Here is a 25,626-nt window from a genome sequence, read left to right as displayed (position 1 = left end):
GCGCTTAGCGCCAAAAGTGGACTCCCACTTAGCCAAACAAGCTCGCTAAGCAAGATTTACTGATTATAAATACGTTTTTCAACGTGAAAAACACGATTTTTCACTCTTTTCTCAACAAATGCCCACCCAAGCCCTAACAGCTCCTCCTCCACCACCAACGACGACCGATGGCCACCACGAGCTGCCATTGCTTGTTGCCGAACCACCACTCCGAGAGGAATGTTTTAATTGGAGCTGAATCCTCAAAATCCACCTCAAGGATTTGGTGGAGAACAGTTCCTCAAATCCTTTCTTTCGTAGTTTCTTTGAGGAAATCTTGACTTCTAAGTCTTTCTCCTAGTTAGTTTGAGCTTCTCTTAGTGTCTCTTGTGTTTTGGGTACTGTAATATGGTGTTTTTACACTTCCTTTGAAAAACCCTTGAAAATGAGATGTGTAAATGTTATATTTTTATAAAATTGATGTCATTTTTGTGACCTTCGCTAAACTCCGGTCACATTGGCGTGATCAAAATTTCAAAACGACGTCTCCTTTTAGTAGAATCTGAAACACCCCTTAGCCTTTTATGTTTTGATAGGGGTAATTGGCTCCAAATGTTGTTATTAACCTTATTTTTGAAATCTATACTAAATTTCTTTTGATTTGGTATATAGAACGTTGCGTTTGGACTGGTGAACATGAACGAGAGAGGTCTTTGAGCGACACAAAGAGGAACTGACAAAGAGCTCACGATAGGTGAGGGGAGTTTATTATAATTTATGGTTTTTGATACCATAGTTGGGGTTAGAGAACCTAACTATGGGGATGCATGTCTGTCCTTGTTGCATGCTAGTTTTCAAGAAAAACAATTTTTTTTACTAATAGGATGCGATACGTTTGTTATTGATAAATGACATTATTGTTTTTATTAGACTTGTGTTGTCTAACGACCTGGGGAGTGTAAATCTCAGGCATAAACTATATATGTATGTATATGCGAAATGTGATTTACTGATGATATTAATTAATATAAGGTGATGTTGATGTTTATGATAATGTTGATAGAGAATGATGTTGTTATTGAAAATGATATTGATAATAATTGATACGAGACGATGTTGATGTTTATGATAATATTGATATGAGATGTTGTTGTTATTAATGATTATGTTGATATGAGATAATGTTGTTGTTGTTGATAATGTCATTGAGATGAGATGATGTTGATGTTGAAAATGACATTGAGATGAGATGATATTGATGTTAAGAATAACAGAGATGAGATGATGTTGATGTTGATAATGACATTGAGATATTGTTGATGTTGAAAATGTCATTGTGATGATGTGTGATGTGTATGTACATGGGGGGTGTAGTGACCATGATGGATATCCCTGATAGGGAAAATAGAGTGGTTAAAGAGTTTTAAGCATCTCTAGAGGGGGATGACTTAGAATCTTTAATTATCCATGGTCAGTGCATTGATTGTGCCTATGTTTCATACTTCATATTGCATGAAAATAATATAAACTTTGTCAGTAAGTACTTGTAGTTTCTCATGAGGGGAAATACTTGTACTTGGGGGCATGTCACTCAGTTTGGAACTCCCTTGAGACTCAGGCTGGTCACCATGGGGGGAGTTGCCTATGCACGACAGGATGACCTTGACACTAGCTACCTAATTTTCCTAAGTGAGAGTGTTGCATGGACACGTTTAGGCTATTTCCTGACGAATAATACCATATTGCCTTTGAGAGTTGAGATCAAGTGCATGCATCATACTGAACATGATTGATTGGAATTATGGACGGATGATGACTGCTTGGTGAGTGTATGTTGGACTAATGGATGTTTGTGTATGATTATGGTATTTGTTAATGTTTTCTTACAAATCATGGTTATTTTGATTTTTGTGCTAATTTCTTTTATAATAAATTCACCCTTGCAATTTTTGTATTGTGTGTGGTGGTACCTGTGATGATCACGAACCTTTGTCCGTGGGAGCAGGCTAACAACAATAGAGTACGTGAAATTAGATTCTTTTGTGGAGCCGCCAAACGGACGTGATGACATTGAGATTATTTTGGGATGGAGTTGTGTTTTATTAATCAACTTCTTTGTAGCTAGTTCTATAATTCCTTTTTTGAATTGAGGATGTAAATCATAGATTTAATTATACATATAAACTAATTTACTTTCTGTTATGTGAATGATGAGTATTGAGTTTATATATATATATTTAAGTAATTGTGTATTGTTTGGTGAATGTACATCGCAAAAAAAATTTACTCTCATTTTTCATAAGTAAATTAACAAAATTTTCCTTTAAAAATTTAAATTTAAATGGTTTAGAGTGATGATATCGTAACGGCGAGACGAGTCATTACATTGGTTGTGAGGAAACAATCCCTAAATAAAGTGGTCCAATTATAGTTCTTGATGAAACAAAATTATGTGTCAGAGGTCTACCAAAGGCTATGCGCATAAGGGACGAGATTGACTCAATATAATCTCAATGTACTCAAACATGTAGTCAATGCATCCATTAAGGGCACAACAAAACTAATTGTCCACAAAATTGATCTCACGTAAATCATAATAATTTGTCATGCATTTAAATTTATCATATTTTAAGAACCTATAATATCTTCACTTGTTTTCACAAATACATATAAATTATTAAATATTAATATTATATTTTGTAACAGAGTAACACTGCTTAAATATTACAAATAAAGACAACTAAATTATAAAAAAATAGCAAAATATAACAAATTAACGAAAAACAAAACAGTCAACCCATAAAGTAGTGGAAACCAATTATCTAACCTAAAAATTAATTAAAAAAAGGCTAAAATTGTTTCAATCTAAAAGAAAAAAAAAGATAAACCTAATTGAAAAAAATACTTAAAATAATTTTATTTTCTACAACTAAATTCTCAAAAAACTTAGAGAATTATATCTAATTTTAAATACATTAAAAAAAATAAACTTTTAATAAAAATTTCACTTCTATTTATGTCAAAGAACAAGATGACGCCTCTTGTTGACAATGAATAGGATGACACCTCATATTCAACTACAAAAAAATATAAAGGCAAACCAGATGATACCTCTAGACAAACAAAGTGACATCTCCTATTGAGACTATAAAAAACGAAAAACAAGAAAGACAAATCATAGGATAACGCCTCCTAAAAAACAGGATGATGCCACTTTATTTGACACACTCACATGAAAAAGAACTTTAATTGGCATAGTCAAATTTTACATGGTTAGAATTACCCATTTATGTATATTGTCTTGAGACCCTCCCATAGATGTTTTGTTTAAAAAAGTACTCTATTTTGGTGAAAAAGCTTATAAACGGAGTGGTGAGTAAGGTTTTTGCAATCACGCAATGTAAGCACAGTCTATAGTCTATAAGGTCAGAAGCGTCATTTACTGCATCATTTGCTAGACTCTTGACTCAGCGAGAACCTTCAGCAAAAGGGTGAAGGACGACTCAAGAACAACACCACACACCATCTCAATTCTCGCCACGTGTACATTCTTCCACGTGTCCTTTAATCACTGGCTAAATCCTTCTTCACTCTGTCACACTTCCTCCTCCGTATAATACACTCCAAAGTCTCCAAACAAACTCGTTTTCTGTTTCACTGTCATTATTATTTAAAATTATTATTGTTCATTCTATTAAACTCACCACCGCGCCACCACACTCTCGCATTTTCCCGCAAAACATATTCACTTAATTTTCCCTCACTTTCTCAGCGGCCAAACGCCGCAAAAAATGGCGTCGTTGAAGGTGGCGCTACTGGCGCTGTTCTCCGTCGCGCTCATGTTCTCTCCGTCGCAGTCCGCGGTCTTCAGCGTCGATCTAGGTTCCGAATCGGTGAAAGTGGCGGTGGTGAACCTGAAGCCCGGCCAATCCCCGATCTGCGTTGCGATCAACGAGATGTCCAAGCGCAAATCCCCGGCGCTGGTCTCCTTCCACGACGGCGACCGCCTCCTCGGTGAGGAGGCCGCCGGCCTCGCCGCGCGCTACCCGCAGAAGGTCTATTCCCAAATGCGCGACCTCATCGCCAAACCCTACGCCTCCGGGCAGAGGATTCTCAACTCAATGTACCTTCCCTTCCAGACCAAGGAAGATTCACGAGGTGGCGTGAGTTTCCAAAGCGAAAACGACGACGCCGTTTACTCCCCCGAGGAGCTGGTGGCCATGGTGTTAGGTTATGCGGCTAATTTGGCAGAGTTTCACGCGAAGATTCCGATAAAGGACGCGGTGATCGCGGTGCCGCCGCACATGGGACAGGCGGAGCGGAGAGGGTTGCTTGCGGCGGCGCAGTTAGCGGGGATTAAAGTTTTGTCTCTGATAAACGAGCATTCCGGCGCGGCGCTGCAGTACGGGATCGACAAGGACTTCTCGAACGAGTCTCGGCACGTGATCTTCTACGACATGGGCGCGAGCAGCAGCTACGCGGCGCTCGTGTACTTCTCAGCGTACAAGGGGAAGGAGTACGAGAAGAGCGTATCGGTGAATCAGTTTCAGGTGAAGGACGTGCGCTGGAACCCGGAGCTCGGTGGCCAGCATATGGAGCTTCGGTTGGTCGAGTATTTTGCGGATCAGTTCAATGCACATGTTGGAGGTGGAATCGATGTCCGGAAGTTCCCCAAGGCTATGGCTAAGTTGAAGAAACAGGTTAAAAGGACTAAAGAGATTCTTAGTGCTAACACAGCAGCTCCTATTTCAGTTGAATCGCTTCTTGATGACGTCGATTTCAGGTACGTGGATTTTAAAATTGTATTCCTGATTTTTATGAGTTTGTATGTTATACTCTATGGGACTGAACAAAAGTTGGCAGTTTGTGATAAGAATCATGGTGCAACCTTATTGTACACTGTACTTTAACATCCTCTTTAGCTTATGAATACTTTATTAATTTATTAATATTATGAACGAGAACAGCAAGGAAAATAACAACCAATTTTTATCCTATATATTATCATGGCAGACTAATATGGGAAATATTTAGTCTAAAAGAATTTTGTACTTTTTCTTTTTTTGAAAAAACCAATTCAACTGATAATATTTCTAGGAACTAGGAACACATTTTTTTGTATTGGAAGGAGGGATGTTTTGTCTTTTCAAAATGATTTTTTGAAGGGAGTGAATTAGCATTTTGTCTCATTTAGTAGGCATACTAAACCCCTCAGTAACTAAACTTACTATTTTTTATGGGCCAAGTTTTATGTCAGTGATATGATTATTGGGTATGCATCCATATGTATCCAATAAGTACTTGCGTTGGAAACATATCCACTATGGGTATTGGAATTGGATAAGAATACCCATGCATCATAGCTTCCCTGTAAAATAATTACAGCAGCGAAGGCAGGTACCAAGAAGACAGTTTGCTTTTGCTTCAACTGACTGCCTGAGTTGGTAAAGTGGCACCAGTCTTGGGAAATTGTGATCTGATCTGCTCCAACCCTTCAGTAAAAGTATGTCCTAGAATTTTCATTGGGTAAAAAGTAGTTGGGAAAATCAGAAAAAAAGGAATTGTTGATAATAGCATTTCCCATTAAAAAAATAGTTTAGCTTACATATGACTGACTAGTAGTTGTTTGCAATTAATTAGCAAGAAGGAGCCTTAGGTTTTACTGGCTGGCTGAGAGTTGAGAAAGGGGCATCAGTCTTAGGAGTTGAGTTACATATCCATACCAATATATAAAGGTGATACAACTATGTATAACTGTTTTTTTGGTCTTTACATTTTTAGACCATTTTATCCTTAATAATATTAAAGTAGTAACAGTAAAGTAATATAATAACCCCCACTGCGTACTGCCCCCACCTTATCACAAAAACTGTCCACTAAACCTTTTCTCCCTCAAATATTCATGTGCCTATATATACTCCTCTATACCGTATTCTTCTAACTTTTTCCGCAAGGAATGTTACTAAGCAGTTTGCAAAATAGACGTAAAACTGAGGTGGAGTAGTGGAACAGTTATTTTCCAAAGAGGCCACAACTGTCTCCTTCTTCCTTCTTTCAAATTAAGTCCCACTAATTTGTCACCGTCTGCAAATGTTTAGATAATCTTTACTTTCTACACATATTTTTTTATATTTACTTTATATATTTATCCATTTCTCTTATTTTTATTTTCGGCACATATCTTACTTTTAAATATATAAAAAAATCCTTAGAATTGAAGCATATACACTCTGAGAGCAAAGATAATTAAAGATCAAAATAAGAAGAAAAACATTCAACACGTGACATAATAATGTTACCATTTCAATATTTCACAAATGCATTTATCAAATATAATGATATTCAAGTATGTACCACAAAGGATTTGATCATCTGTGTATAGATAGGCATGTATTTACAAACATAATATATTAATTTATCATGTTATCATAACAAAGAGACATAAGAAGTTAAATTATTTATACATTAGAAAACATATTAAACTAAAATTAGTATGCACATCAATTTACATATAATAAGAAATATTATTTCAATATATAAATTTTAGCACAATAAAATATGATAGCGCAGTAGAAATGTGGACACACAAGCATGACAGCGCCTGTGTTTCCACCAGTACCCTTAAGGACAGTGCTGCATATTGGTTAATAGATAGGATTGGCTGGTATCTTAAATCTTATGGTATCAATCTGAAGGAAGTTTGATGTTTTCAAATGATTAGGAAATCTGAAAAGGGGAAGTCAAGAAATACATCTGTAGAATGAAATTCCCTTACATGCCCAAGCTTTTTAAGTGAAATACTTAGACTAATCTCAATAAAATGACAAGGAAAATAAAATTTTGCTTGATTATCAAGTTATGATATATTTATACAATTGTACTGCATATAATGCTTAAGACTCCTTCACACAAGGCTTCCTTTCTTACAGGAGCACAATAACCCGTGAGAAATTTGAAGAGCTCTGTGAAGACATTTGGGAAAAATCACTCTTACCTGTGAAAGAGGTGCTTGAGCATTCTGGCCTGTCATTGGAACAAATATATGCAGTGGAGTTGATTGGAGGTGCCACCAGAGTGCCAAAATTACAGGTTTGATTAATATTCTTTTTCCTTCGTCAACAGTGGTATTTGATCTGCAGATAGCTGCATGATATTGAACTCCATGCTTGATAGTCAACAACATTTGTTTACCATACATATACCATCTGTTATGTACATGATAAGCCTGATTTTGACAAATTTTTTATTCATATTAAACTATACAACTGTATCTGTATCCTATAGTTGTATGCTGTCTGTATACTGCAGTTGCTCTGCTAGTTGTTAGCTGTTATACGCAGCAAGTGCACACTCATCTGTTATATAACAGAAGTAACTAACGAATCAGTTTAACTGTTCAGTTAAATAGTGATCAAAACTCAAACTGTTTTGTTACAACTCTGTTCAATTGAACTGATTCAGTTGCAACAGTTTAGGTTGCACAGTTTCCTGTACATTTAGATTTGCACTCAGCATACAAATCTAATTCTTTTCTTGTACCAGAAACACAGTTATACCGAAAGAATTTCAGGCTCTCACTCAATTTTCTGTCCTTTTCTCTCATTCTCTGTTCACTTGAACTTCAACAATTCTATAATCTATATGTCAATCTTAGTTATTCATGCTGTCGAAGCTTGACCCTATTCTATGTGAAGTTATGCTTGCTACTTTTTTTTTTATTGATTTGAATAATGAAGAAAAAGGAAGAGCTCTACTGATGACTCAAATGTGAGCACAAAGATTTCGATGGAGAGATTGACAACATGAATATATTAAATTGCATAACCTCTTTTATTTCTAATATGAATATTACGAAAAAGTTTGAATGTATGGAATTCATGACGTATTTATCAACTTATATTTGGTATCTATTTATTGTCAAATGGAATTGCAGCACTTTATTTTGTCTATGTATTATATGATATAGTGTTTGAGCTTTAGTCTCACAGATGAAGTATTTTACTCAGCTGTCCATCATTAATGTATAGAGGTTGGTTTATTGTTTTTCTGTTCATATTATTACAGGCTAAGCTTCAAGAATTCCTTGGGAGAAAAGAACTTGATAGGCATCTTGATGCTGATGAAGCAATAGTTCTTGGTGCAGCTCTGCATGCTGCAAATTTAAGTGATGGAATCAAATTGAACCGCAAACTAGGAATGGTTGATGGCTCCTTATATGGATTTGTGGTTGAGTTGAATGGCCCTGATCTTTTAAAAGACGAAAGCTCTAGGCAGATACTTGTACCACGAATGAAGAAAGTCCCGAGTAAGGTAAATCTATTGATGATTCAATGCTCAATGTGACTACATATTATATGAAGAATGAATTTATCAGTTATATTCTCCAATTTTATTAATCCATTTTACCATTGTTTACATACCAGATGTTTAGATCCGTTAATCATAACAAAGATTTTGAAGTTTCACTAGCTTATGAAAGTGATAATTATTTGCCTCCTGGTGTTACCTCTCCTGAAATTGCTCAATACCAGATATCTGGTTTGACAGATGCAAGTCAGAAGTAAGCATAAAAAAATTCCTGAAGTTTTGTTGGCATATTGCATATTTAAGCCCCTTGAGGAATTGCTTTTCATGTAAAATTTAGAATCTCTAGTGCCCTTCTATTTATGTTTCTCCTCTGTACTTCTAGATACTCATCTCGGAATCTGTCATCCCCCATCAAGGCAAACATTCATTTTTCTCTTAGTAGAAGTGGAATTCTTTCTCTGGATCGGGCAGATGCTGTTATTGAAATAACAGAGTGGGTGGAAGTTCCTAGGAAGAATTTGACCATAGAGAATTCAACCATTTCATCAAATGTTTCGGCTGAATCTGCTGCTGGTAATAGTACTGAGGAAAACAACGAAAGCGTGCAAACTGATAGTGGGGTTAATAAGGCATCCAACATTAGTGCAGAGGAGCAAGCTGCCACTGAGCCTGCTACAGAGAAAAAGCTGAAAAGGCAGACTTTTAGGGTACCATTAAAGGTGAAAGCTAACTGACACCCTTATTTTTGTGACTATTTAAACTGACTGATGATTTTTGGGGGGGAAATTGAAATAAGTTCTAATATAACATGCTTCTTTGTTTTTGCTTTTTGCTGGTGGCAGATAGTTGAGAAGATAACTGGATTTGGAATGTCTCTATCACAAGATTTTCTTGCTGAAGCCAAAAGAAAATTACAAGTACTAGATCAAAAAGATGCAGACAGAAAAAGAACAGCTGAGTTAAAGAATAATTTAGAAGGATATATATATACTACCAAGGAAAAGGTTGGTAGAAAACAATACGTTTGTTATGTTAACAGCCTTCATCTATTATGTGATGGGTAAATATTTATCCTTTAAAGACTTTCAATTTTCTTTCAGAGATTCATTTAAAAGATTGACCTTTAATTAGTTGACTTTGTCTAAGTTTATACTGAGGGAGTTTAACACTTGGTCTTGATTATGGTTTTTGAGAAAAAAACCATTAGAAGAGAATTAAGAAATGAAAGAATGAGAATGAGCATTTTTCTAAACCCAAAGTTCCCTAGCCTGCAGCCAAATTAACTTAAGATAATAATGCCCCATCCATTGATCTTCCTTTTTATTCTTGTCCTTGCATTTAGCATCATCTGCATTTGTTTGGAGTATTTTTCTCATTGCCATGTATTTTCATTGGGATTTAGGAATAATGCTTCTTAAATTATTTTATAGGTTAACTGACTGTATAAAACATTATGCCTGTTGTTTTTCATTTTAGAATGTTTAAAATGTACTAATTTAACTAATTATTTTTTCTAATTGTTAATATGGCTATTTTATTCAATTTGTTCTTAATGCTTCTCATGTTTTTATCAGATTGAAACGCTTGAGGAGTTTGAAAAAGTTTCTACAAGTGAGGAACGCCAGTCCTTCATTGAGAAGCTTGATCAGGTTAACCCTTTTCCTTGGGTAACTGAAAAGAAATGTTATTTACAAGAATATTGGCTTAAGCTTTTTGCATTGTCAGGTGCAAGATTGGTTGTATACAGATGGTGAAGATGCCAATGCAACAGAGTTTCAAGAGCATCTAGATCAGTTAAAAGCTGTTGGAGATCCAATTTTCTTCAGGTCTGTTATATTCAGTATAATTATCAATTTTACTCTGCATGCCTTTTTAGTGGTAAAGTTTTTCCTGAATTGGTTAATATCTGTTTCAGGTTAAAAGAGCTTACAACTCGGCCAGCAGCAGTTGAGCATGCTCATAAGTACATTGATGAGTTGAAACAGGTATCATCAACAAACTTTTCATGTAAAGTGCTTCAGTGCTTTTTATTTTCTTCATGTTCTTTTTGAAGCCGAGCGTTATTTTTGGTAGGGTTGAATTATGTCAATTGATCCTTGTTGCTAAGCAAGCACTCCTAGGTTGTGTTTGGATGAAGACCTTTAAGATTTCAAGGAATTTGAAATGCCTGGAATTTGAATTGCTTCGATTTAAATTTCCTTATTTTTTAAATGTTATGTTTGGATAAAGTAATTCATATTTTTTAAGTTCCAAATTTTCACCATATGCAAAATTTCATTTTTAACAAGCAAGAGAGAGGGGAGAGAAGAGCAAGGGAGGCAACAGAGATGGGAAAAGGGAGAGAAGGGGATGAAAGGGGAGAAAAAGAGAAGAGTGAGAGAGGAAATAGAGATGGGAAAGGTAGAGAAGAGAAGAGAGATATGAGAGAGGGGGAGAGAAGAAAAGGAAAAGAGGGAAGAGAGACAGATGAATAGATAGAGAGAAAGAGAAAATGAAAATGAATTCAAATTCTTACTTTTATGGTTGAATTTGAAATACTATAATTTTATATAATGATAATATTTTCACAAATTACTAAAAATTCAAATACTTTTTAAATACACTATCCAAAAAATATATATTATAATGCAAAAAAAAATTAATTCTCACTTAAATTGGATTAATAACTTAAATTTCTCTATCTAAACACATTACTAGTGAAATAAGGCTTGGTGAACATTGTTGTTTTTGTTAATCCCTTTGATACATGGGTAGTTTATTGTTGTAAGCTAAAGTTGGATCAGTAGGCGCTGAAATATGATAACAAGATTGTCTTTATCATTTCTATTACATTTTAGCATCTTTCATTTGAAAGAATGTAGAGATTGGTCATCTGTTGCCTTTGTTGAGAACTCGAGATATTGGATATCGAAAGGGACAAGGTTCAAATTGATCTGATACAACAGGCAACTTTCATTGAAGTGGTTATCTGTTGTTTATCCAGTTTTCATCATGTCAGCACTCATGTGCCCATTCCTAGAAAATCATATGGACACATTCACATCACTTCAAGAAATCATATAATCAAAATACAATGCATTAAAAAGGTGTTAGTTAGGTGAACCAAACATTTACCATGAGCAATTGATTGGCTGATAGATATCTGAAGCAGTTTATTGTATATTGTGATTTATAAAATTATCTATTCATCGTCAGCCAGCTATTTCTAATGTAACTTGAAACATTTATGACATCTACAGATTGTTCAAGAGTGGAAAGCAAAGAAGCCTTGGCTTCCACAAGAAAGAGTAGACGAGGTACGTGGTTTAACTTGATTTCAATAACTTTGAATCTATTAAAGCTGGTGTTACCTTCAGAAAAATCATTGTTTTTTGGTACCTAACTTGCAAGGTCATAAAAAGTTCTGAAAAATTGAAGAATTGGTTGGATGAGAAAGAAGCTGAGCAAAAGAAGTAAGTTCTTGTTGTTATTGAAGTTTGTTTTTTACCTTGTCATTTCAATATTATGTGTGAACTTTGCAAGAGTCGAAAGAAGTATCTTGATGAGCAGCTGCCTGTATAAACATGTACCTCTATTTTTCTTTAACTAGATATAATATTCCATGAAAAAGTGCAACCTTAATGTTATGAATCTAAGTTATCCCTTGAAATGGCTTTAAAATTTTAGATTATTTCCCTTTTTGAGATCATATTGTACTTTTTCATTTATGCACTTCTGAATATTTACGAAAATGTACCAGTCTAGCTTTGTAAAGTATTATTCACTTTTTCACTTTGCTCACTACCTACTTGAGTTTGATCATTGAGGAAATTGCAATGTGCACGCAATAGTTGTAATGTAACTGCCTAACTGGTTATTAATTTCTTATTCTGTACTTGTTTTGAAGGACTTCTGGATTCAGTAAGCCAGCATTTACATCTGAAGAAGTATATCTGAAGGTGCTTGATCTGCAAACCAAGGTACTCGTCTCTTCTACTTGTCTAAATCACAAGACAGTGTAATTGCATGTGATTTTACAGGTCTAAGAAAGCAGTGTCATTTTTTGTTGATGTACATTTACAGGTTGCCAGTATTAATAGAATTCCCAAGCCCAAACCTAAGGTTCAGAAGCCTGTAAAGAACGAAACTGAGAGCAGCAGTGCGCAGAATACAGAGACTTCTGATTCTAACTCAGCTGATAGTTCCTCTTCAAGTGATTCATCTGCCAACAGTTCAGAAGGCACAAGCAAAGAGACGGTTACTGAGCAATCTGAAGGTCACGATGAGCTATGATTAACTGGGCATGCATGTAAGGCCGGTTTTAATCATCTACCTGCAACGTTTTTATAGTCAGAGATGTAGACTGGTAATGGTAGAATTAATAGGTGAAAAGGAGGCAGTATTAGTTCTCAGCGAGCAGGAGAATAGAGTTGAGGCAACATTTGCTGCTTGAGTTCTAAAATTTTGAGGTTAGATGGCTACTACTGTAGTATAGATTATTTATTTTCCTTTTATATTTAAGGGGGAAACTTGTAATTTGCAGTCATATGAGAACTTGTATTTGCCGAAACGCAATGTGATAGGGGAAGGAAAAAAAAAAACAAAAACTCTCGAGATTTGATTTGCTCAGAACATGATACGGGAATTTTTGCATGAGTCACTCCTGATTCTAAACGATTTTTGTTTTTAATCAAATTAGCAGATACATTTTATCTTATTTTTAATATTAATCATTCTGTCAAAAAACTAAGTTTTCTCATAATGTTCAGCAGTGTATTACAATTATCATTTAAAAAATTATTGATAAACATAATTTAAAATAAATATAATAATAACAATAATATTGATTATAAATCATAATTTTTGTTACAACAAAAATTATCCAAAATAAATATTGTATCAGTTTGTCAAAATAAACATTATAACATTGTACAATCATTACAAATTTTTTCAAATGTAATTAGTCACAAACTACTATGAATAAAAAATAAGTATATCTCATATTTCACTTCTTCGGATCTTGGTTATTTTATAAACGGTGACAGACGTCGGATATATTTCTAAATTTTGTATTTTGTCAACGAATTACACATGATAAAAGTGGTTATTTATCCTATTTTTATTTCTAGAGTGGGAAGACGAAAAGTCAAGAAAATATTATATAACAAATTCGTCTATCTGTGTCACGTATGTTATTTTATTAACGGTGATATATAATAGTTAACTGCTTGATATATTTATTTTACTTTTTACACTTTCTGAAACTAAATTTTATATTTTCATCTTTCAGGAATGTATTTATCAACAAATTATACATTTAGAGACAAAAGAGACTATTTACCAAAAAAATATTTGGAACAATGTGATGAAACTTAGGATTAGCAAAATCCTGATTATAAAGTTAGGGCATATGATAGGAGTTTGCAAGAGAATGAACAATTGTATTTGTTTGTCACTTGATAAAGTCTATTCTAAAGTTTGGATATGATAAGAGGAGAGTTGTACACTAAGCAATTATAGTACCTGCTTCAGTAAATTAGTAGAAGAGCAAATAAGCTTGCCCACGACTAGCTTGCGGTTCATCTCAAAAACTACCTTGGTCATTGCCAAATTGGTTGTTTCCTAAATTGCAAAAAGCAAATTAGTTGCATCACCTTCTAGCACCAAGGCATCATCCACACTGTTTTAGCTAAATCAAAAGCACAATCCCCAACTCATGGTATTGTCATCAGTCTGAAGGCTGCATTGAGATTGCATTTGATGAAACTAGCTAGAGGACGACCCCATCTAATAGGAACTAATATATGTTCAAAAGGAAAATCAAGATTCAATATCCTTTGAGCCAAAAGCCCCACTCATTCAAAAACTGATATGCCAACATCATGGTTTGCTTACCAGTAGATGATATTGGATTCGTTTGTTTAAAATTTTTAAGAAAATGCTTCTAAAAAAATGCACCATATATCTCCAAATAACTGAAGCATATGAAACCGATTATCAGGAATAACCCTAACTAAAGGCAACTTAAAACAAAAAAAAAATATTGGCTTAACTGTAAACTCTGTTGGGAATAAATTTGTATGTTAACGATCCAAGTCATCATGTAATCAATTCTAATTTTAATAAAATAAGTATTATTTTATTTTCATTGTCAAATGGTCCATTTGATAATGTTATTGATTAAAATTAAAGACTTGTTATTATAATAGAGATTATGATAATGAGAAACAAGTTTGTTCTAATTTTAATCTAAACCGTTCTTGATCATAGGATTATTGTAATTAAGTATCAATAATCCGGATAAATTAATATATATGCGATAGTATTTATTGGATAAATATTAATAGATCTCATTTATTAATTTGCATATATAGATGAGTCACATGTTGATGTGATCTTTGAACTAACTCAATTGAAATTTTCTAATTGTTAAAATTTATCATAAAACTGTCAATAGAAAATTCTCAAAAAGAGGTATAATAGTTTTCTTTGACATGAGATTGTCATAGTAATTAACAGGTTATTTATTGTATTTTGATTCTGAACACCTAATGTTTTAGAGCACTTGTTGAATAGATATTGGATATGATTAAATACCTGTAGAATTAATGATTAATCAAGAAGGAATCCATCAACTCTTGGTAATGAGTTTGAACTCTATGAATAAAATTATATCCTGGCCAGGAAAATTAAATGAAAGAAGAAATGAGTTTCTTAAGTCATTATGAGTTAACTCAGAAGGGTTTGACAATAATACCATACTCTAGAGTTAACTCAGAGCTGCAAAGATGGAACAAATTATTACACTACTTTTCTAATGGTTCTTGAAAGTAAAATGTTACTTCATGCTATCCGGACTTTAAGGAGTATTGTTAGACGCCTACCTTGATTAGTATATTAATTTGATTAATATATTATCGACTTAGTATAGAACCTACGGGGTCACACACAAACGAGTGTTCTAATCTCTGTTAAAAAATTATTTTAATATTTGATGATTAATTAAATTAAAGAATTTAATATGATCAAATGATTAATTGATTTCAAAAAAGGTGAAATATTATTATATTTTTGCTAGCACTGAAAATATAAATAATATGAAAATTTTGATGAAAGAAGAGAAGCAAACATGTATGATTTTGTATTTGAAATTTGGGTTGAAAAAGATGGCTAGATACGAGTTTGACTTGATCAATTATTATTTCAATTTTAATTGCTAAAATGGTTAACAATAAAAGGTAACAAGAAATAATATAACTTAAAAAATGATACTATCAATAATGATCTTGATTTGATCAGAAATTTGATATCCTTAGCATGCTATAAATAGAGCATTGGGCTGCACATTGAAACTAATCCCAACATCACTTCTCTATTCTTATATACTTCACTTCCTAAAAGGCAAAATGTAGGCCAAACTGTGGAAATTACATCACCGTGTCCCAAAAGACAAAAACCAAACGGATTATGCTACCGAACATGGATGGTGTCTATACGGAAGACAAACTCCGGGCAATGCTACTCGGCGACAATAGGCATAACAAAAGCTTCTGACTTCTTAGTTCTACCATAAGTGAAACTTTTTTTAATATGAAAAAACTTATAACCAGGTGTGTTATGGACTATGTTCCCAAATCTGGCAGCCCAAATAATGGTTCTTGTTACTTTTGTATGGTGCAAGACCCATAACACGTATGCACCCCAGAATCCCTCGTTTATAAAATCTAAACTAAATATGCTAGAAAGCATATATGTTTGAATAGTTTATGACCTTGTCAATAGGTAATGTCCTTCAACTAATAAAAATCTTCAACATTTTCTGCTAACATTTAGAGCAACAAAGTTCATCCCTACATTTTATGCTAATAAAGATCATGTACTTCAGTACTTGCCTTCAGCTCAGTGACCTTCTCTTTAACCTTGTCATGCTTTTTTGCTTACAAGCCTCACCTCACCTGCACTAGTCCATCAATTATTTGTAGCTCCTATCATATAATGTGTTCAATTACAATTTACATTCCAGGCAAGGCATAATAGTATTAGTAAACTAGGGAAAATTTTAAGGGCCAAACATTAATTTTATGCCTATAATTAATACATAGAATGTAGCTAATTGCTTTGTACACTACTCAAATTGTTGGTGCACCCAACACAAGATGGGTAATTCCAATATTGTCCTTCTGTAAAGCTAATACGGATTCGTAATCTGTAAGAGTAAGCTTAAGGATTTATAATCTGTAAGTTTACGTAATTCGTAAACTTATGGATTCGCAATCCTTAAGTTTACGCGATCCATAAACAAATCCTTATGGATTTTTAAAAATACATTATTTAAAATTTTGATCTTATTATAATTAATTTTGATCTAATAATGTATTTTTTTATATATATAAATTTTAAATAAAAATCATAGGTTTTATAAAAATTTATATATGTAAAAAAATTATTATTAGATCAAAATTAATTGTCACAAAAGTTATTATGTAAATTTACATGTGCATTAAATATACATTAAAAAATTTCGTGTTATATATAGTGACATTAATTATTTTATAACATAATTGGTCTATTAGCTCAATTGGTTAGAGCGTTGTGCTAATAACCTTACAGATTACAAATCCATAAGCTTACTCTTATGGATTAGGAATCTATATCTGTTTTACGGAAGAACAATATTAAAATTGTCCATCTTATGTTAGGAGTACTAGCAATTTGACTGGTATGTAAACCAATTGCCAAAATAGTATCACAAGCAAAAGCCCAAAACATAAAATATTTGTGGGAATTGCTTCGGGCACCCAACATTTTTGCTGGAGCACCCAACAATTTTCAGCAATTTTCAGAAAAGTTGAAAATATCCTTATGGTATTTTCGGTTATATATAACAGGAGGAGTTTTTCATTTTTGCAACGCTATTTTTTTCCGCAAAATCTTCGTCACTTAACGTAAGTTGCTTCCGTTAAGGTCGGTTTCGAAGCGTATTTGGTCTCTGGTGGTGTACATGCATTGCTCAGGAGTATACAGTGAATTTTGGTCAGTTTTCATTGTCGGAGAAGAAGAGGTATGCGAAAAAAAATTATATGCACATACAGATTAATGACCCATATGGGTTGGTGTTCAAATGACGTCGGCAAATGTACCGATTTGCACAAGTAGTATATAAAATAGTAAGACTGAGTATCGTATCCACAGGAAATTTGTTTTACTCAAACATTGTACATTCAGTAAGCAACCCTTTGTATAAACTAAAAGCAAAGTAAATATCAAGTTGAATTCTATACTATAGTCTATTTGAGTATAAACTAAATATTTAGGATTATAGAAGCGAAAATAGTCAAGTAAAAAGCGTTGGGTTGTTCTACCGAGTTCCTCTTGATGTTATTATGTATTTTTCTCTATTTAACATTATCCTAGTGTTCTTATGCTAAGAAATTACTCAAACCAAGATTCCTCTAGTGAATGAGCCTAACTCTCTTTAAACTTCGTCCTTGATCCCTCAACAAACTTAGCCTAAAAGAGTTGCATTAAGTCTACAACATAATATGAACTAGATCTCTGCACTCCATTCCTAGACATACATATTTCTAGCTTGCTCTATCAAGTTCTAAGGCTTTAAAGCATTTCCCAATGCTAAAAATCCTAACTATACATACAAATGGGTGATCAAGCCACAAGCATGTAAAAATAAGCATAGATAAAAGCAATGAACACATAAAAACAACATTAAATAGATAGTGAAAGAATATTACATCAAGGGTTCAACAGAACTTCCCAACCAAGAGGCTTAGCCTTTCATTACAAGAAATATGCTCTTAATACAAGGAAGGAACAAAGTTTAGTGAAAGAAAATGACAAAGAATGGTTGAGGATGTCTCCTTCACCCTTTAAAACCCTAACTTCACTCCTCTAACCTAAGCTCTTTTAGCAGTTCAATTTCTGTCGCTTCAGCTTCTCCTTATGCTCTGTTTTCGACTCCCTCCTAAGTTTCCACCAACTTCAATGTTTTAAAGGCTTCTTGGACGTTTAAGCTTCTGAAGGCTCGCTTAGCAAGACTGGCTCACTAAGCAAGAGTAAGTGAATTTTGGCTTAGCGAGCTAGGCGTGCTAAGCGCGAGAAGAGACAACCTACTCACTGGGTGAGCTGGCGGCGCGTTGGGCGAGCACATTTCTAACTAATCCTCTTCTAGGGTTTCCCAACCCGCTAAGCGAGCTGTATGCCTCGCTTAGCGGATGCCACTCGCTAAGCGGATCTGCCCGCTTAGCGAGACATCAGTTACTTGAACCTTCTCTTCTTTTGGCCTAAAACTGAAGTGGTTTCAACATTAATTTACAAAGTGAAAGTATCTAATATATAAAATCACACTAAACATGAAAATATGTACAATTCCTACAAAAAGAACCATAAATTGGAGGTAAGGCACTAATTTTGTGCAATTATTCAATACAAAACTAAGTCGTGAATAGTGACTAACAATTGGCAATCCGTATGTTCATATAAAAAAATGTATTATGTAATTAGAATGGTGAAAAAATAAATACTAATGATTAATAATTAACTAACTTTAGATTGCTTAAAAATTAATATACTAATGATTAATAATTAAACAAATTTATATGACAATGATTATGTATTTACATGTTTAACTAAATTATGTATTTTATTGAATGATGTATTTATTAGATTTATATGACATTTTAATGAAAAAGTGCAGTAAAATAATTTTTTTGTAGACAACTATATTTGTGTCAATAACAAATGAGGTGATTGTATAATTTGTTGTCATTAAATTGATTAAGATGGACGAAAACCAATGGATGTATGATAGTATGATGTCTGAAGAAGTTGATATGAATGTTAAAAATAAGGAAGATGCTAGCGTTAAAGTAAAACACGTTGATTGCTCTGATGCCTTTAATACTTCTCAGGTATTTGTGTAATTTGTTGTTATTGGTACAATAATTATATTACATAGATGTTTACTGATGTCAGACCTTATTTGAATTGTGTTATAGTTGTTTGTTAGCCGTGATGAAGTTTTACAATGGTCTCAATCGTTGGCTCATGACATTGGATTTGTTGCCGTTATAATGAGGTCAGACACCAATAGTGGTATTCAAGGAAGAGTCTCATTTCTGTTGATAGCTTGCGAAAGGAGTGGTGAGTATAGGCCTAAGAAACATAATTTGGTAAGAGCATACACTGGCAGTAAAAAATGTGGATGCCTATTTAAGTTGCGTGCGAAGCCAATTTCGAGAGGAGAAAGATGAATGGTGAAGTTAATTTGTGGGGTTCAGAATCACGAAATGGCAAAGTCATTCGTTGGGCATCCATATGCGGGTCGACTGACAATGGATAAGAAGATTGTTGTTGCTGATATGATGAAGTCCTTGGTGAAGCCAAGAAAAATTCTATTGACATTAAATGAGCACAATGATAACAATTATACAACGATCAAACAAATTTACAATGTCAGACATGCTTATCATTCTTCCATAAGAGGGAGTAACACCAAAATGCAACAACTGATGATGTTACTTGATCGGGATCAATATATTCACAGGCATAAGCTGAAGGATGATAATGTTGTACGTGACTTGTTCTGGAGTCATCCTGATGCGGTAAAGTTAACCAATTCTTGTAATTTGGTTTTTTGATTGACAATACCTACAAAACAAATAGGTACAAACTGTCGTTGCTTGATATTGTTGGTGTTACACCAACAAGAATGACATTCTCCGCTGCTTTTGCTTACTTGGAAGAAGAACGTCTTAATAATGTTGTTTAGGCTCTATAGTGGTTTCGGGATCTTTTCATGAGAGTTGATGCACTCCCCGGGGTTATTGTCACTGACAGGGATTTGTCTTTGATGAATGCAGTGAAAACTGTATTCTCGGATGCTACGAACTTGCTGTGTCGGTTCCACATTGACAAGAATGTGAAGGCAAAGTGCAAAACTTTGGTTTCTCAAAAGAATGCATGGGATTATGTGATGGAGGTGTGGAAGCAAAGCTTCCAAGCTTATTTTGATGATGCCAAAGACTCAAGTCAAGAATCAAGATTCAAGCAAGTTTCAAAAATCAAAGAGTCTTTCAATCAAGAATCAAGATTCAAGAGAAGACTCAAGATATGCAAGAACTTCAAGAAAAGCATCAAGATAAGTATAAAAATATTTTTTCAAAGAAAAGATTGAATATCACAATTTTTCCAAAGAAAAATCTTTTACCAAAGTTTTTACTCTCTGGTAATTGATTACCAGAAGCCCAAACAGTTTTATAACTATTTTACAAAGTAGTAATCGATTACCAAGGGCATGTAATCGATTATCAATGTTTTTGAATGTTGGATTTCAAATTTCAAGAGTCACAACTTGTGATAAAACATTTTCAAACTTGTGTAATCGATTACACAACATTTGTAATCGATTACCAGTGTTTCTAAACGTTGGTTTTCTAATCTAAACATGAAGAGTCACATCTGTTGATGTGTAATCGATTACATTATAATGATAATCGATTACCAGTGCCTGGTTTTGAAAAATAAATTACCAAGAGTCACGATTTTTAAAGTGACTAGTTTTTAAAGAATTTGCCAAGAGTCACAACTTTTAAGTGACTAGTTTTCAAAGAGTCATAACTTTTAAGTGACTAGTTTTCAAGAGACTCACAACTTTTAAAGTGACTAGTTTTGAAGAAATTGACAAAAGTCACAACTTTTAACATGGTTTCTTCAAGAGCCATCAAATGGCTATAAATATGTGACCATGGCACGAATTTCATAACATATTGATTACTGAATCATTCTCAACATCTTTCTAAAAGTTTTTGTTCAATACTTGCTTTGTCAAGAAAAGTTCATTAGGCAAAAACTTGTGCTATTCTATTTTCTTCCTCTCCTTCATTCGTACAAAAAGCTTTTCAAGAGACCTACTCTTGGTGACTGTTTTTCAAGAGAAGGACTTCTTGGTTAAACACTGGACTCAAAAGACTAACCGCTTTTGGGTTTATTGCAAGAAGTGGGTACAACTTCTTGGTTGTTATCACTGGACTCAAAAGACTAACCGTTTTTGGGTTCATTGCAAGAAGTGGGCAAAACTTCTTGGTTGTAATCACTGAACACAAAGGAGGGGATTCCTTTGTGGTTCATTGCTTGTAAAGGATTTTACAAGGATAGTGGAAATCTCAAGCGGGTTGCTTGGGGACTGGATGTAGGCATGGGTTATGGCCGAACCAGGATAAATCCGGTTTTGCATTCTCTCTTCCCTTATCTCTTTTACTTTCTGTTGTCTTTACATTTCCGCAAGTTATTTTCCTTCATTTATTATTTCAGTAACTTGTTAACAAAGAAATAATTGAATCTAGGGAATAATTAAGAAAAAGAAAATTTCAATTAGGAATAGTCAACGGAATCTTAATTCAACCCCCCCTTCTTAATATTTCTGAGGCCACTTGTCCAGTAGGAGGCTTGTTGACTGTCCATGTGAGAGTTATTTTGATGAGTACCTTAAAAAATTTGAAATGTCTTGCTCTCCGTGGCCTATGTTTGTGGACTATGTGTGTCAAACATGGGTGATTCCGCACAAAGAAATATTTGTGAAAGCATAGACCAACAAAGTGATACATCTAGGAAACACAACCACTAACAGGTATCAATATGGTTTTTTGTTTGTGTTCATTTGTTTAAGTGTTGACTTAAATGAAAATGTTGCGGTTGTTTACATGTTGCTATATATTTCATATGTAGGGTTGAGATTGCTCATTGGTCACTAAAGAGACTCCTACAAAACTTTGTTGGTGACATATGCAATGTTTGGGAAGCAATGAATAATATGATGACACTTCAACACACCCAGATTAAAGCATCTTTTGAGACAAACAAACATGTGGTTGGGCATGTGTTTAAAGCAACATTGTACAAAAAACTACTTGGCATGGTATCAATGTACACTTTAAATGAAATTGCTGCTGAGTCTGAGCGTGTAGCTTATGCAAGCAAAAACCCTTCACGTTGTGGATGTGTCATGAGAAGTACCCACGGTCTTCCATGTGCATGCGAGTTTTTTAAATATGTTGTTAGCTCCACACCACTCAAGACAATCCACATTTTTTGGCGGAGACTTAGTTTTTCAGATCAAGGGTTATGTGAGACACAAGTGACCATAACTGAGGAGGTGAAAATCATATCGAAACGCTTTGAGTAGCTCCATGTTTTTCGTAAAGTACATTTGAAGTCAAAGCTGAGAAAATTTTTATCCTAATATGAACTCCATGTGTCCTCCTTCAGAAAAGGTGAAGACCAAGGATGCTCCAAAAAAACCGCTGACCAAACAACAAAAGTCAACAAAACGCGATCCGTCTTATTGAGAGTATGTTGATGCGTTACACTTTGTGCAAAATAGTAATTTATCAGTGAAACGTAGTGCATCATCATCTAAGGACCCAATATAGAGACGAAATATTCCAATGTTGGATCAATTTCATCCTTGCATCCAGGATTCTATTGAAAACATTATTGATGTCAAAGCGGATGGTAATTGTGGTTATCGGGCAATAACTACATTATTGGGTATGGGTGAAGAATTGTGGTCATTGGTGCGCAACCATCTGCATAAAGAACTGACAAGCTGGTCCGAAGAGTATATCCACCTGGTTGGTGGCATAGAGAAATTTGAGGAATTAAAGTGTTCCCTACTTGTTGATGGATTATCTATAGTGCGTAAGTTCATTATTATGTCACTTTTTGTTAAAATAACATTTTAGCTAACCATTATTTGTTGTCTGTTACATGTAGGTTACCATGGACAAGTGGATGAATATTATAGATATGGGATATGTCATTGCTTCACGATACAGCGTGATCATTGTTTCTCTTTTACAACAACAAAGCATGACATTTTTTCTCTGAGAAATCAGCTACCACTAGATTCTTTTGTGCATCGCATAATATGCATTGGTCATGTGTATGGAAATAATTTTGTATAGGTAATTGCATAATTATGATGTTAGTATAATTGGTCACACTGTAGTTGGGTATCTTACGTTGAATTTGTTTGTCATTATGTAATAGGTTTTGTTACGAGACCATTGTCCTTTACCATCATGCGTTGTTGTGGAATACACATTGTCATTCTCAGGCAAAGCAGTGGTCCACTCTGTACATAAGTAGAATGTAGCGTTACACAACTTTGTCTAGGCTGAAAACCAAATTTGTTGATTTAGGTGAACCATGAACATAAAATATGATATTACCATTGACATTTGTGTAAATAATTATTTTGTTGACATCCATAATTTTATTTTCAGTCATTATTTTTAAAAGTTAGAAAATAATTAAAAGCTTTGAAAATAATAATCATACGGTTTCATTCGCTAATGGACACGAATTCAAACATTACATTAACTTCAACATAGTTGAAACAAAAAAAAATTGCATGAAAAACTACAATTAACTAATACTAATTTTGCATTAATCATGTTGCGACCGAGACATGTCGTCTTCCATTTGCCATTACCTGTTTACTAAAAACAGCTAAAATTTCTATTGGCCCAAATTGTTTCCAATAGTTAGACTGTACTAAGACCTTTAGCACGTCATCGTAAATTTTCAGCTCAATAATTTCAAATTTGATAACTTTGTCTAAATACTCATAATGACCTGGTTGTCGAAAAAACAATCGCCTTACCGTTGTGATTCATGAATACCATAAAGGGGAATTCCTTGAGGTGCAACTTGCTTGATCAAATCCTTTAGTTCATCAATGGTACATCCGGAAGGAATGCCAAATTTTTTGGATTTTTTCCTGTGAACGAGTAATAAAAAAAGTCGTGTTGCCGTGGCATGTTCCACCTCCCGTTGTAATATAGCAGGGCATTATGAGTAGGGGTCATAGTAGCTTGAATTAAGTTTAATATACCATCCAGTGTTCTACAAATGGTGCATAATAACTCAATCGGGCCAACACACAAGAATCGATCATTACACATTAACATTGTGTTAACATCATCATTGTTCTTCAATTGCACAAATTGAAAGCAAAATTGGTTACCTGCATCTGTGAATGGCCGTCGGTAGTAAATTTCATCTAAATATTGATCGTCGGTTAGCTGAAGGGTATTGTGCATTCTGCTTTTTAGCATTTGAAAACCACAATCGTTAGGTACTCGAATGGGTATTGGAGTGAAACTTTGGAAATAAATACCAGTTTCGTTGTGAGTAATCGATCCATTCGGAAAAATAAAAGCTAATCTGGAGTTCACAATCGTCTAACTGCTTGTTTCTCCCAAAAATTCCATAGTTTGTTGTAAAATTTGGTTTGTCAAGTTGGTTTGGGAGAGAATGTGTGATTTTTGAGAGTGTTGGTGTGATATATATAGATGATGTTCACTAAGACTGCTTGGATTTTTTTAAAAAAATAGACACTTGTAGATTTGTGTTTGTGTTGTCAAGTACAGTAATGTCGTGTCATGCTTTAAGTTGCATCTGACATGTATTGCTTGTATTAGAACTTAAACAATTGAGTAGTCATTTTTATGTCAGTACGTACGTATAGTATTGATTTTTTAAAAATATGCATGCAATTGACAGTGTCTTGCCAAGTTTGACAACGATGTATCATACATGCGTAATTTATTTTTGTTGCACGAATTAATTTATTTCTTAACGCAACATTAACGGCTAATTAACGATAAACGAATGACAAAATTTTATATCACATGATCATTAACGTGTGCATACATAACTGAACCAAATAAATAAATCATCCAAAAAATTAAAAATATTCCAAATAAATAACCAAATGTCACGATCGATAAATAAATCTACCAAATAAATAAATTATCCAAAAAATTATAAACGACACATATAAGGCAAAAATAAAACAACTTCAATGACCATCCGTACGCTGCATATGCCTCGATCTGTGACCTACAGTTGGTTGGCCAATGTAGTTTCTTGTGATGCCCAAAATTTCTCCAGCAACAGTATAGGCTTCTATTCCTTCCATCAAGATCCTTAGGTTCAATAGTCTCTCCAACTTATCAGCAATTTCTACAAAACCATCCTAGCAAGTGAAAAAACAAACAAACATAACAATTGTTAGTAATAAAATACTAAAGAAAGCAACAAACACAAATACCAAAAAAAAATATTATCACTGCATGTCGAACATGATGCACATCAACGTCTGCCTCATTAGGTGTTGCTGCTGCCATCGATTACTGATACACATTTGCTTCAACAAAGTCCTCATATTGCCGAATCGGTGGAACACTATGAGGATCCCCTAGCTGTGCCGAACTCATGAATGGGTGTGAGATCATGTAAAACCAATCCATGTAATTTGGTGAACAATGGCCATGCACTACA

At 34.1% G+C, this 25,626-nt stretch overlaps 2 protein-coding genes across 2 annotated transcripts; both read left to right on the top strand.

Annotated features, from left to right (window-relative positions):
• The first annotated feature begins 3,628 nt into the window (after positions 1-3,628).
• On the top strand, positions 3,629-12,977 carry LOC114402645 (heat shock 70 kDa protein 17-like). Its single transcript, XM_028365293.1, has 13 exons — positions 3,629-4,762; positions 6,909-7,068; positions 8,044-8,289; positions 8,403-8,539; positions 8,669-9,005; positions 9,129-9,290; positions 9,861-9,935; positions 10,012-10,112; positions 10,202-10,271; positions 11,526-11,582; positions 11,677-11,738; positions 12,173-12,245; positions 12,349-12,977. The coding sequence occupies exons 1-13, from the start codon at positions 3,771-3,773 to the stop codon at positions 12,556-12,558; spliced, it is 2,682 nt and encodes an 893-aa protein (XP_028221094.1). The 5' UTR covers positions 3,629-3,770; the 3' UTR covers positions 12,559-12,977.
• Positions 12,978-19,094: 6,117 nt separating this feature from the next.
• LOC114401926 lies at positions 19,095-23,166 on the top strand. Its single transcript, XM_028364500.1, has 6 exons — positions 19,095-19,190; positions 19,278-19,357; positions 19,945-20,030; positions 20,142-20,260; positions 22,755-22,973; positions 23,053-23,166. Exons 1-6 carry the CDS (start codon positions 19,095-19,097, stop codon positions 23,164-23,166), a joined length of 714 nt encoding a protein of 237 aa, XP_028220301.1.
• The last annotated feature ends 2,460 nt before the right edge of the window (positions 23,167-25,626 follow it).

The sequence above is a fragment of the Glycine soja genome, chromosome 20 (genome assembly GCF_004193775.1).
Source record: "Glycine soja cultivar W05 chromosome 20, ASM419377v2, whole genome shotgun sequence".
NCBI classification, from domain to species: Eukaryota; Viridiplantae; Streptophyta; class Magnoliopsida; order Fabales; family Fabaceae; genus Glycine; species Glycine soja.
Note: the sequence above shows the minus strand (reverse complement) of the source record. Positions and strands in the feature narration are given on the sequence as shown.